Source organism: Microtus ochrogaster, unplaced genomic scaffold (assembly GCF_000317375.1).
Source record: "Microtus ochrogaster isolate Prairie Vole_2 unplaced genomic scaffold, MicOch1.0 UNK135, whole genome shotgun sequence".
Lineage (NCBI taxonomy): Eukaryota > Metazoa > Chordata > Mammalia > Rodentia > Cricetidae > Microtus > Microtus ochrogaster.
Genome location: NW_004949233.1, coordinates 456,304 through 474,259, shown reverse-complemented (window position 1 = coordinate 474,259; position 17,956 = coordinate 456,304). Strand labels below are relative to the sequence as shown.

The window sequence follows — 17,956 nt, the reverse complement described above, 5'->3', positions numbered from 1 at the left end:
ATATTAAACTTAAAAGCCCCTATATATACATATATACACTGAATTGTAATTATTATTAATGTCGTAGAAAGTTAGTTAATCTAGTATGAACTAAGCATGAAGTCACTTCTTCACACATGTGTGGTATACTCTTAGGTGAACATCATGGATTTGGTGACATGACCTTTAACCACTGTGATTGGAGTAGTCTGCTTTTGTACTTTAAGAGTTAGACAATTAGCGAAAATGCATGGTTTGTTTGTATTTATCTTGCAGTAGTTCTCAGTCTTTCTAATGCTGTGACCCTTTAATATAGTTCCTTATGTTGTGGCAAGCCCCAACCATAACACTATTTTCATTGCTACTTCATAACTGTAGTTTTGCTACTATTATGAATTGTATTATAATCATTTTCTGGAGATAGAGGTTTTGCCAGAGAGGATCATAACCCACATGTTGAGAAGCAATGTCTAGCAAGATGAAATTCCATGGTTTTTTTAGGAGTGAGATCCCTGCTTAAGATCTCTTTTGTGCTACCTCATACTCTGACTCTAAAGATCCCAGACAGTTTATTTGTAAGTAGTCATATTCTCTTATTTTGCATTGTTTTAGAAAATTCTCAAGAGAAGTGAAGCAGTAAATCCCACCGCATGCTGGAGTTGACTCTAATTACCCCTGTTCCATCTTGGCCAGTAGGAGAAGTCAGGGTAGCATCCTCAGTGCTGGGATGAGGGCCCACTCAAGTCAGGCAAGCTCTGGCACAAATTACAGGGTTTTTATTTATAGAACATGGTTTTTTTTCTGTTGTCTACTTGGAGTACATTACCTCAGTAAGTATTATTCCAGGTCATGTTGAGAAAAAGAAATCGTTTGCTTATGGCCATGGAATGTAGAAAATAAATTAGCTAAGTTGTATGATTACTGTATAGCAGAACTTTGTCCAGTCAGAGCAGTCAACATATTTGAAAGGTCATGCCACTAAATCCATGGTGTTTACTTAGCAAGAGGCTATGGGCATATGACAAAGGGACTGATGTCCAGGTTTCAACCTGTACTCACAGGTTTACACTGGATTGGGCTGTGCCTATGGTGCACCCTGGAAGGCTGTTTTAAGCAGAGGGAAAGGATGACTGATTGCAAGATGAAGATCTACCGTGTTTTCCAACGGTACCACTCACTGTGGTGACATTTCAGCAAAAAGCTTTTTCAGAAACGTATGGCCATGGGGCATCTCCCACAGAGAACAAGTGGTCTATGATTCCAGAAAACAATATGAAACTGTGTGGGGTGGTGGCATTTCCTCTCACCTCAGGGCTAGTAGTAAAGGGTGACATGGAGTGTGGAGGGATGCGTTCTACTCTGCACTTTTCCAGAAACCTCTCCACCATAAATTTCTCTGTGTTTAGAAGTGTACCTCACTACATGTATGTATTTTTAAAATAGAAAATATAGAACTTCTTGATGTGCTGCTCCCCTGAGTTCCCCCCTGGCTGTCTAGCTATGTAACTTAGAAGTTTGGAGGGAAAAGTGTTGAAGGTCATGGGGGAAGTTAGAAAGAAGGAATAAATGGCAGGTAGATAGAATCATATTTCATTATATATATTCACATATATAGGAAATCCTCAAGATAAAATTATTAGTGAAAGTATTTAGAAAGAAGGAATAAATGGCAGGTAGATATAATCATATTTCATTATATATTCATATATATATATATATATATAAAATCCTCAAGATAAAATTATTAATGAAAGTATACTTGGTGTTTCAGAGAAAGCTCATTTGTTTCTGAAAGAAAAACACATTCTTACAAAGCATTTGTATGCTATTAATAGCAGTAAATTACTTCTGAGAAAACTGTGAGAATCCTGTTGCCTGAATTTATACTTGATATCTATTAATATAAAAACTCAATTGTCTTGAGTTATTCTGTAGCAGATCAGCATTTCTGAAAGGTTCCTGCAGGATCCTTCACACTAGTTTTATCAGGAGCACTATAATATTGAGCATCACCTTAGTCCACAAAAGGTTACAACATGCAAGCCAATTCACTCTAGTGCCAACTGCCAAGGTCATTTGTTGGGTTTTGATGGGTGGTATTATGCAGAAGCATATTTAGAACAGAAATGAGCAAATACTGAAGCCTTTATATGCCAGGAGCTGAGCTAGGCCATTAGGAAACTTCAAGAAAAGAACAGATAAAGTCACTGCTATTAAAGATCCTTACATTCCACACCAAATCAGAATGCAATCCATAGGTAAATTATATTGTCTTCTCAAAAAATTCAAGAGCTATGGAAATGCAGGTAACTGAGGAGCAAATCCATCCATGTGTATGCACACGAGGACACTTGAAGAGCTCAGTTCTCAAGTTCTGCTCCTTAGCAGAGCTCTAATCTGTAAGATAAGACTACAGTAGAGAAAGAAAGTGGAGCAAAGGCAACATTGTTTAAGACAACAAACATAGATGATAATGGAATCCTTTTATTTCCAAAGGAAAATGTGTTGATCTATCATAAGGCTGATCATCAGGTCTACATCCAGATAGGAGAAGGAGGGATGGCATACCCAAGTTGAATGATTGACTTGAGGAGGAGCTGGACAGCTCGTCTCAGGTAGTAGGTAGAGATTAAGTTCCCTATAGGTAAATGCCCATCAAAGGAATTCATATCTGAGAGCACATGAGCATTAAATCTTTAGGGCACTGAAGAAAAGGGGATGGTCCATCTGACATTACTCTTGCTTTGGGTAAGCTTTACTTTAGTTTACAGAAGTATTTCTTTTGACAGTTCAATCAATAATCAGAAGAAACAGTCTTTAAACAATGCTACTGATTTCCAGCCTCATGATACAATTTTCTCTTATAGTTTCTTCAGTTTGGTGTATGAGTATGCACTAACCACAATTAATATATTTAGAAAAGTAAGTGATTTCTATGCCTCCTCTTGACAGCAGTAATTTCCAACTGGTCTCTCCAAGCTCAGTGAGAATATAGGAGATATTACTGAAAAGGACAAATAACATACTAAGTGCCATGAAATGCGCTGTAACTTTCTCTGAGTCTTTAATTGCTTGAGGTATATTTATTTCACAATAGTCATAGCAAAATAAGTTGCTCACTAAGTTCTGAGTGAAGACTGTCTCTGCAGGAGTGGATGGGTTTATTGGCTTGAGTTGGGCTCCTGGTTTGGAGGATATGTGTTGGAAAGAGCCTGGAGAGGCAGGTGGGGTGTGAGATTCCTAGGTAGGTCACAGCGGTTTATTTTATAATGTGTATGTATGTATGTGTGTGTTATGTAATCTTAACAAAGTTCTTAAAAATTATAACCCATTAAGGTTGTCAACAACATTGGCTCCTATGAGAGGGAGCATAGAATGAATGTGTATGGGTATAGGTCGTGTCCATGCTGTCTATAGTGCGAGATCCAAAGAAGCTTGTCATATTTGTTAGAAAACCTGACCATCTTACCTCCTTACTCATATGTGTCTACTCTATGACCTGCCCCCACCGTTCTATCCTTTATAAATCAAAAGCTTGAAAATGAACTGAAATTTCAGTCAGTGAGACTAAAGACATTTTTAGCACCATTGCTGGTGCTGTTTCCTGTGGTGCCTATTCCCAGCTGAAGAGACTGTTCCTGGAGGAGGACCTTCATGTTATTCTCTAAAGACTTCTTGTGATATATCATTGTCTATTACTTGTCTTTGATTATCTGTTACCCACGCATATCAATCATGACAACTGAAGAGGGTTTGGTTTTTCGTTCTTCAAAATCTACTGAGAGACTGACTATACATATCTCCACTTCCACCTGTTGTGGAAAATTATTTTAAAATGTGTTACTTTTGTTTATGCTGCATTTGTTTAACTTTGTGAATCTGTGATTACTTGCCTGTCTAAAACACCTGATGGTCTAATAAAGAGCTGATTGGCCAATAGTGAGGTAGAAGAAAGGATAGATTGGGCTGGAAGGCAGAGAGAACAAATAGGAGAAATCTGGAAAGAAGAAGGAGCAAGCAAAGGAGGAGAGGAGGACAATAGGGGCCCAGTCACCCAGCCACCCAGCCAGCCAGAAGTAAGAGTGAAAGTAAGATATACAGAGGAAGTAAGAAGAGGAAAAGTCCAGAAGCAAAGCAGGCGGGATAATTTAAGATAAGAAAAACTGGCTAGAAACAAGCCAAGTTAAGGTCTGGCATAAGTAAGTAAGACTAAGCCTCCATATGTAACTTATTTGGGAGCTGGGTGGTGGGTTCCTAAAGAGCAAAAGAGTTAAGAGTACAATAAACAAACACCACCACCCACCTGTGAGAAAAGTTAGGCAGCTTCTCTCTAAGTGCCCCCGAGCATAGAACTGCGTCATGTTGGTACCACAGGCTGAGAATTAGGCTTCTGCGGGATGACCATCAGAGATGGTTGTATATCTGAGTAAATAAGCTGCGGTCGGTTTCAGGTTTGCAGCTATTCTATTGTTTCATCTGGATGGGAGTCACCCTGCGATCCCATTGTTGACCCTACCATTGGAGTGACAATCTAAACAAAAGATGCCTTATCAGAAATCTCTATGGCAATTGTCTGAAACCTGGAGCCAGGATGCTAGTCAATGGATGTTCCCATAGCATAATGGATGCAATGGAGAGAGGACAAAGTTTCTGACAAGCATCGGGTGGGGATCTTTTAAAACTGCTAATCCCCTGTATTCTACTTTGGCTTCTGAACTGAGTCACACATTTGACTTGTGCCCCTGAAGAGTCATCCTGCAATGGAATCCTGGTCTGATTTTCCACAGAGACAGGAGATATGATAACTCCTTAATTGACTGTGAATTTGACCATGAACACATAGCTGTTTATGAGTCTTTTAAGGCAGCTTATGATTTTTAAGTTTCCAAGCCCCACTGGACTACCACAGACAAAAGATGAAGGTGTTTGTTTTTGAAATGGTCTTCAAGAAGAGCCTAGCCAATTATAGACTGTAAGTACTGTATCAACTTGATTTACAGAGTGACCTACAATTATCATTTTGCTGTATATATGAGAAAATGAAAGATATGCTATGAAACTTTCATTTTGGGAATTAGGATAATTACTTTTCTGCTGTTAATATTCATACTTTCTAGTTCCCTCAGCCAGTAAATTTTCAGATCAGTTTAATGTCTCCCTTATCTATTGTTATATGTTTCCTGTACACCTGCATCAGTTGCCCCTATGTGCCCCTGGACTCTTTATTACTGCAATATTTAAAACCATAAAAAAACTTTCTGAATAGCTTGTCTGTGCATTTGATACTTAGAAGTACAAATGAAAAACAAGGATGCATTATAAATGCCAACAGAGGTTATTTGGGAACTTTGGTATGTTCCTTATGAAAAGATTCTGCATTATGGCATGGACCAGAATTTAGTTCTTTTACTTATTAATTACAGAAGAGAGGTCCATGGCTACAACATGGGTATGGCAGTCAAAGGACAACTTTTAAAATTTGGTTCTTGCCTTCCCCTTGTTGAGGCTGGGTCTTTTGCTAAGCTTTGAACGGAAGTTGCTAAGTTTTGGCCAGCAAGCTTCCAGGTGATTCTCTCGTCCCTCCCTCCATCTCAACATAAGAGTGCTGGGATTATAGATGTGTGCCACTCTGTTTTCTTAGATTCCAGGGGTCAAACTTAGCTTGGCAGGCTTGCTGGATTTGTACATCTACCCACTGAGCCATCTTAATTCCATTAAGCATTGAGGAGACATTCACTCTTGGCATAGTTGAACCTTTGAGAGATACTGAGTAGGGAAGTGATAGTGACATAGAGCACATACTGAACTCATGAAACATGCCAGGCACATTCTGCTAGGAGTTTCATGAACCTCACTGCTTAGCCTTTGTTATTGCTCAAGGAAGTCCTGCAATCACCTTCATTTTGCAGAGCAGAATTAAACAGGTTAAGTGAAATGCTCAAGGTTGTATGGCTAGAAGAAATTATATTTTATTTATTCATTTTACTTTAAAAATGTTTGAGATTATAATATAATTACAGTATTTCTCCCTTCCCTTTCCTCCCTCGAAACTCTCCAGTATACCTCTTTAATCTTTTTCAAGTTTGTGACCTTTTTTCAACTGTTATTGCATACATATATGTATATACACATGTATACCTAGATATAGCCTGCTCAGTCTATATAATGTTACTTGTATGTTTGTTTTCAGGCCTGACCATTTGCTATTGGATAACCTTCTCTTCCCTGGAGAAGATTATTTCTCCCACTCTCAGTGTTTTTTGGTTGCTATAATTCTTTGTGTGAAGTCGAGGCTTCATGAGCTTTTCCCCATCTACTTTGCATTTCCATTGTTATTGTGCTTGTTCAGCTCACATTTGGGCACTCATATTGGTGAGACTCTATATGAAGCTTCTGACATTACCAGAAGGCACAATCTTACAGCAAACTCCCCAATCTTTTGGCTCTTATAATCTCACCTATCCCCCCACCTCCACACACTAATAATGTTCCCTTAGGTGTGAGATTGTTTTGTAGATATATCTATTGGGACAGAGCTCCACAATTTTGTGTTTTGATTAGTTGTGCCTTACTGTAGTTGTCTCTGTCTGTTGAGAAGAGAAGTCTTGTTTTTGAGGGGTATAGATTGTTGGTGATCAGGATGCTGAGTTACCACTGAACTGAAACTGACCCGAATGTCTCCTCTATGAGGACGAGCATTCCCAAAGACCCCATACAAACTTCCAAAGCAGGAGGCAGCCAACAGTCCCACCCAGCTATGAACCAGAGCTCACATGTTAAAGCCATGCAATGTGATCAAAGCACCTTGCCATGATGCCATACAAATTACATCATTTAAACTCCATGGAATCGTGAGCTTCTGAGCAAAGCAAATAATCAAGTGATAAACAAGTAATTTGGCATCTTCAGTTATAATTGAGGGCTGTATGAGAACACAAGGACGGCTGCCCCCAGTCCTGTTTTCCCCTTTGATCAACAACTGACTGCTAGACATCCTTCATTGCCGTCTCCCATTTCTTCACAGCCTGCAGCACAGAACTAAAGCAGAGCTATAGCTCAGCACTTGGGCACACATAGGGCTTAAATAGCCCAGACCCCCTAAAGTCAAACAATAAATTTCTGTCTACTAGATAGATGTTATTTGGGGCAAGTGTTCTGCTTCTATGCCCAGTTTCTCATTTCTAAAAGGGAAAAACTCCATTTCTAAGACTCTAAAATGCCATGGAGTTGTTGAGAAATAGCAGAGCCATGCCATTGGGTGAAGTTCCTGTAATAAAGGAACGATCCAGTAGTGTCAGACTTTGTAATTATATTCCCATATTAATGGCCTCTATTGAGGACACTGTTCAATCATGAACTTTGTTTTTTGCCAAATCTATATGTGGGGTGCTAATCTTCAGGACCTAGGAATGTGCCTGTGTTTTGGGATAATATCGTTATAGTTGTAGATTAGATTAAATGATGTCATGTGGGTGAGTCCTAACCCAATATGGCCAATGCAATTATGAGAGGAGGCCAGGAAGGTAGGAATACATCTACTCTGTGAGGATGCACTGAGCCTGGCTCCTTCCTTCTAAGCCTAAGAGAAACAAAACATGTAAAAGCTTGGGCTCCCTGCATCCAGATCTGGAGACCTGTGTGGTTGCGACTCCATGCTATGTTTTTTTTTAAATAGGAACCTTGGGAAGATAGCTTACAGTTCGACTGTAACTGGCAGCTTTAGGAGCATTTTAGATGCTATGTTGTGACTGGAGGAATGACAGACAAGGCACATTCTTTTTCCTCGTTAATGTATTTCCTTACCTTGACACAACAGTTGTATTCATAGAGCTTTCAAGACTATTCGGTTTAGGCATGAAAGAATGAGCAGTAAAGGCCACGGAACAAGAAGATTTGAGGAGAGCTATTTCTGGGGGCAGGCTCCTGTTGAGTTTCCTTGGATTTCACCCGCCCTCCCCTAATCTACTCAGTGTGCTCTAGGTATTAAAGAAGTGTTGAAAAGATATCTAAATCATGTCCTTACATCTTACAACTCAAGTCTCTCTTTTCTCCCCCAACAAATGTGTGTGCATACTAAATAAAGGGTCAGAAACTCATGATCATATCTTCCAGCTGCTTCTCACGGGCAACTGTGATGACTTCATTGATTAGCTTTTATGCAAGCTTTTAATGCACATGTTTATGAACTCAAGGTAATTTATCTAAGGGAAATTAATAGAGAAATCATACAAATGACTCTAAATTAGCTTTTTATGTTTTACAATAGGAACAAAATATGTTTAATTTCATTTCTGATTTTATGTATTCTTTAAGTTAATGATGAAAATTGGGCCACAGATACTAGAGACAGTTGCAAAAACAAGTTATTTTTTTTTTGGTCTCTCTCTGTTCCACGTTCATCCAGAACTATGATTTCAAATATTACTCACTCCTGATTCTTGGCTGTCTTAGGTCTTCTGCATTAGTATTAGTGTTTGCCAAAAAAAAAAAAATAATCAAACAGAGAAACTAAGTTATGAAAATTGGGTTCATATTTTCAATATCTTATGTGAACTTTACCCATGAGCATGGCATGTACATCACTCCTGCCCCTCTCCTCACTCCTTGTGTGTCCTGGATCTTCCTCACAAATTCATATCTCTTCCCTAATCATTGTTGTTTTCTTTAGAAGCATATGAGAATATATACCCAACACTGAGTCATTTTAACATTGCTCATGTGTATGTAGTATACAGGGATGACCACTGGAATTCAACAACATATCTGGGAGCATTTCCCTGAAGGACATTTATTCTCCCTCTGCAACAGTCATGACCACATGTAGGGTATAATTGTTACTATTTTTTATTTAGTTTTGCCTTATGTGCATGAATGTTTTGCTTGTGTGAATGTCTGTGTATCACTTGTGTGCCTGATGTCTGCAGTGTCCGGAAGAGGGTGCCAGATCTCAGAGAGTTGTGAACTGCAATTTAGGTACTGGCAATTGAACCTGGCTCCTCTGAAAGAGCAGCTAGTACTCTCAACCACTGCATCATCTCTACACTCCCAGACTATGGTTCTTAATGATGGCTTCTGTTGCCATATAGTGCTCAACGTGAGATAAGAGCAATGTGTCAGAGATGCAGCACCTTGTTAGCCTTTGAAATACTGTTTCACCATGTTCAGAGAGACCAGTTTTATCCCATGCTTTTTTCGTCGCAGTCCAGATGGCCTTGGTGAGCTCCCAATAGATCAGCTCCACTGTCTCAATGGGTGGGTGCACCCCTCGTAGTCCCGACTTCTTTGCTCATGTTCTGCCTCCTTCTGCTCCTCATTGGGACCTTGAGAGCTCAGTCCAGTGCTCCAGTGTGGGTCTCTGTCTCTATCTCTCTGAACATGGCGAACAATGAGGACTGATGAGAAGCTAAGGACAATGGCACGGGGTTTTGATCCTACGTAATGTGCTGGCTTTGTGGGAGCCTAGCCAGTTTGGATGTTCACCTTCCTAAATATGGACGGAGGGGGGAGGACCTAGGACTTACCACAGGGCAGGGAACCCTGACTGCCCATTGGACTGGAGAGGGAGGGGGAGAGGAGTGGGGGGAGGAGGAGAAGGTTGGGGGGAGGAGAAGGATGGGAGGAGGGGGCAAGGGTGGGAGGAGGGGGAGGGAAATGGGAGGCTGGGAGGAGGTGAAAACTTGTCTTTTTTTAATATAAAAATAAAAAAAATTCTACTCACAAAAAAAAAAGAAATACTGTTTCACAATTTAGCAACACCCAAACTTGTCTTAGGGAGCACTCAATTTCTAGCTCCCTGTGGGTGCTTGTAGCATGCATTACTCTAAAGTATTTTATCACAAGGGGATCCAGATATCATTACTTGTTAACTTCCTAATGGTCAAAATACTGATTAAACCCTCATTAAGTCTCAATTCTTTGTTAATATAATTTCATTTAAATCTCAAAAGGGATAAGCACGTTCTATTAACATTGCTTTTATGATTGAGTTAACTTTCATGAACTCTTATAAATCATAGCCAATTCTAATTTTGATGTATGACTTTAACCATTTTCAAGTGAGAAATGTCAGTAAAGGGCAAAAATAATAAGGTTAATGATGGGAGTTCATGTAAGCCTTTCCTCATGGATGGGCTGTATAATCTGAAATCACACTGAGAAGTTCTGTCTTCTGAGGTTCAGGTTTCATGTACCTGTTATTACTGTAGGGTTCACACAAAAGCCCTTTTCTAGATGCCAAGTCACAACTTCTTAATTAGAGAGGTGGTTTTATGTAAACTATTTTCAATGGGTACAATATATACATATCTATGTATACAGTACTATGGAGGACGCTTTATTTGTCTTTTCTTTACAACTGAAACTGGGAATTTGAAATGAACACACCTGCAATGAGCTTCTTGAACATGCCACAGGCCATTTTGACTTTGTGCTCCACAGTGTTCTGAGCCCTCTGTCTAAATGAAACTTTAGAGCTGGCTGCCTTCCAACTTCACACAGATACTCTTATCCATAATTTTGCTTACAATGACCAAGTCCTCAAGGATGGCATCGAGCATTGTAATCAAGGAGCTGCTTCAGGATGCTTTTGTTTTGATGTTTTCGTGGCTTTCTTGACTTGGTTTATGTCGCGGCCAGCCTCGACCCGCAAGGATGAAGCGCGACACACCGGAGCTCTTCTCACTGCAGTTTATTCCAGGACCTTTTACCATTCTCTCTCTCTCTCCTTCTCTCTTTCCCTCTCTCTCTGGGCAAACATCTCCCAGCCCTTAAGTAGGCATGGGCTGCCAATCCCAGATTGCCAGGTGGGCACTGCCCATAGGCCCACGCATATGCAAGCAGCTGATGATCATTGTGTGATAATAGCATAAGTCAGACTTTAGCCATAGGAGTTGATTATACATCTCCATCAGGTGTGGCTCTATGCTGCGCGCTACAGGTTTAGGCAGAAACCTCCTCTGAGTGATGAAGACTACATGCTTCCCAATTCACACACTAGCTGACCTTGAACTTTCTCAAGTGATTTCTGCTGAAGGACTGGTACAAAAATTATGATAACTTTCCAACCACCACCATCTTCAGTTTCCTCAGTGAAGATGAGATTGAGTTCCTACAGCTGCACCTTGAGATCTGAGTCCATCTCTACCCTGAGCAGAGCCTGAGAGAGCCCCAACTCACACTTACTTATGCAGCTTCCTGAACTTCACAATCCTTATGCTTCAGCTGAACACGCCCTTGTTCTTATGTATTATCTGCTGAGAAAGAGGGGGTTTTTTTTGTAGCAAAAGTTACCTGAAAACATAAATCAGTTATTATATTGGTCATATTTACTAAGATAATTCAATAATTACTGTTTTTAAATAGATATTAAGCTCCTGTCACCTTAAGGTAATTTTCAGACCTGCATAACCTTATTAATAACATCTTTTGGATCTTATTTTCTAAGGTCAGTGAGGGATAAGTGATTCATATCCCCAGACCTGGGTGTCATGCATAAGGTAGTCTATAAAAACATTTCCCAAATGATCTAGGACTAGCGGGTGCCCTATGGAGTCATTAAGTCTGCACATTTTTGTTCATAGCCATGTCAACTTAATACCTAAACTATGGCTTCTTTTTTTCTGAAAAGAAATAACTGAGATAAAACCAAGCTAGTAAAGTTGTTCTTTATTGACTCTTGCAGCCTGGGGTATAAGTATTTACTATGCTTAATTCCACATATATTTTTAATTTTTCAATGTTACTTTTCAAATGATTTTTATTATACTTTAGTGGGTACCTGGTTCTAAAGTCAAAGACCTAGAAGTCTGCCAAAGGGCGTGGCAGCTCCTACCATCCTCTCACTTCATAGAAAGCCCACCTGTCACTACCAGAGTATATAATGATATTTAATTAGTGGCATTTTTTCTTAGGTATTTCCTGGACTGTGGCAGCTGTCCGAGGTCCTGAAAACTCTTGTGAATGGAATTGTTTTGAAGCCTTGTTTGTTTGGGTACACTCCACACAATGCTGCACTCCCTGACAGATATGCAAATGATTAATTAGCTTTTGTTACTCTGGGCCAACATGGTGAAAATCAACTTGAAACACATTGGTTTAAGCATGAAAGGTGCCTTCCTTATACTAACGAAGATATTTGAAATAACCACTGCTGACCTGCTTACTGCGGAGTTTCTCTCTTAGTTTGATTTTTAACTTCAGTCTGACCCTTAGGGGGTGTATTGATGAGATCTGCACACAGGAGAAAGAATCAGGATGCCACAGGACTCATCAAGACTTATTGAGTGAGGCATAGATTCTCAGACCTGTGCAGAGGTCTTTTAATCCATATGTACCTTATGTGTCTGCTAATTTTTGAAACCTCTGTGATGAAAACTTTGCATGTTGTAGATGAGATTTTCTGTCTTGTGAGAAGCAGGTTACTTGAGAGGGTGTCTTCTTCTTCCCCATGGGAAGAAGAATGAGAGAACTTAATTTGGAAGAAAAAGTGGTAAAACTCCTTTAGGCTGTGTGTGGGAAAGTGCAACCTGGTAGGCCAGCTGGGCTTGGGAAATATTAGGCAGCTCCTGCCAAACTGAAAATGATTCAATTGAAAAACAAAACTTCTGATTCACATTGGAGCTATGTGGAATACTACCATGTTTGGCAGGACAGGGGACTTTGTAGGTGGCAGATCCTTCCTGGGTCTTGTCCAAAGAAGAACATTGCTAAGAAATTCAGATGCCTTCATTGTAATAGATTCCTTTTCTCTACTGTTTATATGAGGTCTGAAAGACTGTGATCGAGGTGAAAAAATAATCTTAATACAATTTGTTAGAGAATTACATAAAAAAATAGTCAAGAAAAGTAAAGTCATATAGTACCACAGATGTGGGGATTTAAATGTAGTTTCTATACACAGAATAAATTCAAAATTCATGGTTGAGTTATTAAAGTAACAGTTCTCAGGAATTTTGAATAGCTTCAGATTTAATGACATCTGAGCAGTGGGGTGAGAGTTTTTTCAACTTAAATCAAAGAGAGCATGTGTTTGAGGTTTGGGATCTGTGAGGATGCAGAGGGAGCATGGGAGAAAGTGAAGGGATCATTAGAAATGAATGGAGAAAGCAAAGACAGGAAAAACACAGTACATTGGAAGCAAACCAAAGGAAAGCATTTTCCAGAAGAGCAGCATGCCACCGCTGCAAGGGTGTCCTTGTGTTACAGGGAAACCAGTCTGCAGGAAAGGAGAGTGGTGAAGGACAGCCACTGGCTGGACTATTATAGAACGGGACTGAATCACAGGAGAGGGATATGGCTCTATGCTTTTCCACTTAAAAGCTGCCAGAAGCCAAGTCTTAGAAACATTAAACAATTCTGCTAGACCACACACCCTCAGAGATCCTGTCATATGTTATAGATAAATACAAAATGAGGGTGGATATATCTAGATGAAGAATCTAACAATTATAGTTATTTACTATTCACCCACAGTAATGAGGTAGAGAAATTTTAGCTTGTACAAGAACCTACCCTATGAGATGCTGTAGATGAAGAATCTTTCTACAAAGCCTTTTGCATTTTGGAATCTGGCAGAATTTTAGATGGAGCTCCATGTGGTTGTTACTGAAAGATTTACATGACCTTCTAGGGAAAATTAAAGCTGTTAATAACTGAGAAAGAAGAAAGTCATTTAAATTAGCTCTGGGATTCTGCTTAAATTGAACTCATCTATTTAAGCTAGTATTGTACAGCCTGAACTTTTCCTCACTGTTACATTAAAAAATAATCTCTTCTGAGAATCTCACTTCATTAAAAAAAACATTATTGTTTCCTGTTGGCAAGATTAATCCAGTGTATGGAGAGGAGCATGAATAATTTAAATTTCTTTCTTGTTTTAAAAGAAAAGGCAGTGGCTTAATTGTGGTCCTCATCTGACATCCTCTGTTCCATGAGTTTTGGGGAGATGAATGCTCTTTCCTGCTACTCATTTGCTATTTCCAGATACTCTGAACAATCCTGGTGACTCATAGCCACCATTTTCACAGGGGGTTCTGCATGCTGTTTGCATGAGGGGCTGAGAGTAAAGCATCTTTCATGGTTAGTAAGGCTTCCTTCATCTCTGTGGCCCTGGAGAACCACAAACAGTAGAGACAGCATCTGAGATCCAGAGACGTCTGTGAAGTTCTGGCCTAATGACTGTGTATGTCATTCTTCTCTATGAGTCCTGGAGAAGCCACTGATGCAGCCTAGATTTTCCACTCACCTGGTTTGAGAAGCATGACATTGAGGAACTGTACCTTTTAGAACTTTCAGCTTCACATTGTTTTGGATTCAAATCAGTTCAAGAAAATCAAATGTCTCAGTTCAGACTTGATTCCCTCTAACCTCCTAACCTCTGATGTGAAACCTGGCTTCTCTCAACCCTGTCCCATCTCTTTCCATTGTTCAAGCTTCCGTTATCTTTTAACTATTTGCTTTGTCCTTAACATTTCCAGTTTGTTTTCTTTTCTGAATGTTTCTGCAAATTCCAGCAATGCTTCTCCACTCAGTAGCGCCATTGGATCTTTTGTTGCTGTATTTCTGCCTTTGCTGCAGGTCAGCATTCTCAGTGCTCAGTGACTCGTTTAATTGGGCAGTTTGGTCTACATTCCAGTGAGGTCACGCCATCTCCACGGCTTTCTGCTAGAATGGTTCTCACTTTTGGAAATGTAAAAATGAGCTGTATTGTGAGTTTCTGTCACCCTGGGACCCAGGTCAAACAAACAGCCCCCTCTGGAACACTGTGGGACACAAGGAGGAAGAAAGACGTGTCAAGGCTGTATGATGACTTCCGGCTTAGCAGTGCATGGCGCTTCTACTCACATTCCGAGGCCCAAGAGAAGTCCCATTGCCAATTCTGATGTTATTAAAGCTGAAATTACTACTTTTATTAAGAGAACTATGATAGATCAGAAATAATAAAAATCTCTCAAGTCTATATTATAAATCTTTCAATACTTTCTCCTCTTTTGAGAGGAATACAGACTAAATTTTCTGAAGCTATGAATTATATCAAACCTGTATATATCATCTTTTCTCATTTATACACATTTGTAGTCTATATGTCTATAGATGAGGCTCAGAAGAAGATTAACAATGACTTATTATATCTCCTAAGATCATGCAATCTCAGCAAGCAAATTTTCTTCTTTCTTGTCTTTAGAACCTTCATTTTCTTCGGCATATCTAATTCACCACAGTGAGTGCTCCCACACCTATGGAACTATTATAAGATAAAGTAAAGTTTATTGGAATGCAAGGGTGATGATAAAATGGTGCGAAGCATACACAGCATGGGTACCTTCAGTTATATTTTTGTGAGGGAGAGATCCGGCCACAAATTAAAATGTGGGATTGTTTACAAAATTTTCCATTATGTGCTTTTGGACCAGGGTTGGCTATGGGTTATGGATTCTTTAAAAGTGAAGGTGTAATGGTCTCCTTTATTTAAATTTAGATTTTAGTGGGGAAAGTCCCTTTCTCAAGGTTTTGTCTTGGCATTCCTTCTGCTTCTCTGTCCTGTGGCTTCTTTGGGAGCTCATTACTCTCCACCTCATCTCTCATGTTTATCCTTGTAGCTTCTCGGTGGAATTGCTACTGTACTCTCTTGTTTTAGAATTTCACCCATTTCCCTCCTAGGTTTCTGCAGTTTGCCTTCACACTCTGGCTCTAGATGACTCATTTAGTCAAGGAACCCTGAGGATGTTTATTTGAACCATGTCAATACACTGAAACGGGGGTCCCTCATGTAGAACCTGACTAATTCCTTCTTCCATTCTGATTAAAATTCATTCACTCCAAGAAATACAGTAACTTTTTTCTCTGATATTGACAGTATGCAGAGTTGCAAAAACTAGCCCAAGATTAACTCAAAAACACACTTTCCCTGCACGTTACATAGATCACCAAGAAACAATGTCACTCTTTATGTATTCTGTTGGTAGGCAGTAGGGTGCACCTTGAATCAAACATGGTCTTTCAGGGAAATCTTTTTTTTTTTCAGAGTGTGTTTGAATTAATTGCTGTCTATATTTAAAGATGATGGACATTTCATATCTCCAAGTACTTTGAATGCGTATTTAGTGCTAAATGCCATTTATGTGTGATATACATATTTTGCTTAGATATTTTAGGTTTGTATTAGATGATAATTTATAATCATATGCCTAATAATTTGATTGATTTGTTGAGAGAATATGACTGCCATAATTATTCCCATAAAACTTAAAGTGGAAAGGTTCTTTTTGCAAGTTTGCGACATGATCCTGACAAAAATGTGTATAGTGTGTATGTTCTCAGAAATTTTTGGTTGCTTAATCACATGCCTCAACATTCACCTTTTCACAGGATACTGGACTGACGTAACAACAGCCAGCTACCATTCTAAACAGAGGTGATAAAAATGGTTTTGCTATTTCCAGGTGTGAAAATTTAAAAAAGCAGATGTATATAGGAGTCTTTCTACTGGTGGTTCTTAAGAATGAAGGGTCTGTCTGCTATACCCCACTTTCTACTTAACAAAATCTTCTTTGTCTTTTTTTTTCTCTGAATGACACCTGTATAAATACTGAGACTAATGGGCATATCATCTTGTTCAGTCTGTGCTTACATACATACATTTGTTTTCAGTAACAAGGTTCTAGCAATGATAACCAAATCTTATCACTTCTTCATATTTGCATGAAAAATATAGACAAGATATTTAACATCTCTGCACTTGTGTGTTTTTCAGGCAGAGGGTACCAGACTTCAGCGAGAACTCCGAGGATATTTAGCAGCAATCAAAGGTAATGTGTATGTGTGTTGTTTACCGCCTGTTTCCAAGCACAAGTTGTTCTCGGAATTTGTAAGAGACAGGAGTGAGTGTTAATGAGTTGAGAGCTCCACTTGGCTTCCTGGCAAGTAGCATATTAGAACACAGGTGTTTCATTCCACCCCCTTCCAGTTTCCATTGAAATGATAATCAGAATAGTCAAGGACAAATCTTCTGCCCTTCTGCCACAAACTAAAAATAAATGCCACCCACATGCCAGGGGTTTCTAGGAAGGCTTGTTAGACAGAGTGAACAGAAGACTTTACTAAAGCAAATCTACAGCTGGCATCCCTTCTGAGGGAGCTAGGTCCCAAGCTACAATACTCACAGACTCAAGTAAGAGCTCTCTCACTATGAGGGGCAAAAAGTTGCAGGAGAAGCAGGTGGTGGCTGGGTACCCAGGAACACAAGTCTGTGACTTGCAAAAATAAAAAGGAAAACAAAGCCCAACTGTTTATAAAGTTGTGCCAGTGTGCATTCTAGGGAACAGAGTGGTTTCTGACCTTTGCTGTGCAATCCAGGAGGCTAGTAGAAAGGGTAAGAGGAGTGAATGGCGGCTGCCAGGCTATTCTCCACTCATCACCAGGTGTCCCTCTCTGGGTCCAAGCCAAGAGCACCAACAGACTTGATGCTCCGTAGAGCAGACCTCACGATGAGTGGAGAGACGATGAGGCATCTTACATGGAGTTATGGGAAAGCTCTCCAAACACTGAGAAAAACATGGAATGCCCAGTTCACACTTCATTACTTCCCAATTCAGATAAAGATTTAACATGCACATACAAAAAGTTTCAGTATGAGACTAAAACACAAAGTATTTAGTCCCCATTTTTGGGTGAATGGAGTCTTTTCAAGATACCCCAAAAGACATTAACTAAGAACCAGAGATTTTCCCATGTAAACCTGTGTTTAAAATTACCAGAAATGATGACATTTTATTCAGTGCAGTTGAACTAAGATATAAAGAACTAAGTAAGTAAACTAAATGGCGAATGGTTTATTTTTAGAAATGAACAAAATGTTTGGAGAGAAATTTAGCTAGAGAAGTGTAGAAATTGGAGCGGCGGGCTGCGTCCCGGCACCCGGCCGCCCACATGGCTAGCTCTACCCGAAATAATTACACGGACACTGTGTTCATTTAATCAC

At 39.6% G+C, this 17,956-nt stretch overlaps 1 protein-coding gene across 3 annotated transcripts in view; it reads left to right on the top strand.

The window, feature by feature from the left end:
• Amph (amphiphysin) overlaps positions 1 to 17,956 on the top strand; it is a 184,264-nt gene that overhangs the window by 89,808 nt on the left and 76,500 nt on the right. For all 3 annotated transcript variants that reach the window (XM_005371896.2, XM_005371894.2, XM_005371892.2), the window contains exon 3: positions 16,730 to 16,784. In XM_005371896.2, the coding sequence (XP_005371953.1) occupies positions 16,730 to 16,784 (55 nt within the window). The remainder of the gene's footprint in view (positions 1 to 16,729; positions 16,785 to 17,956) is intronic.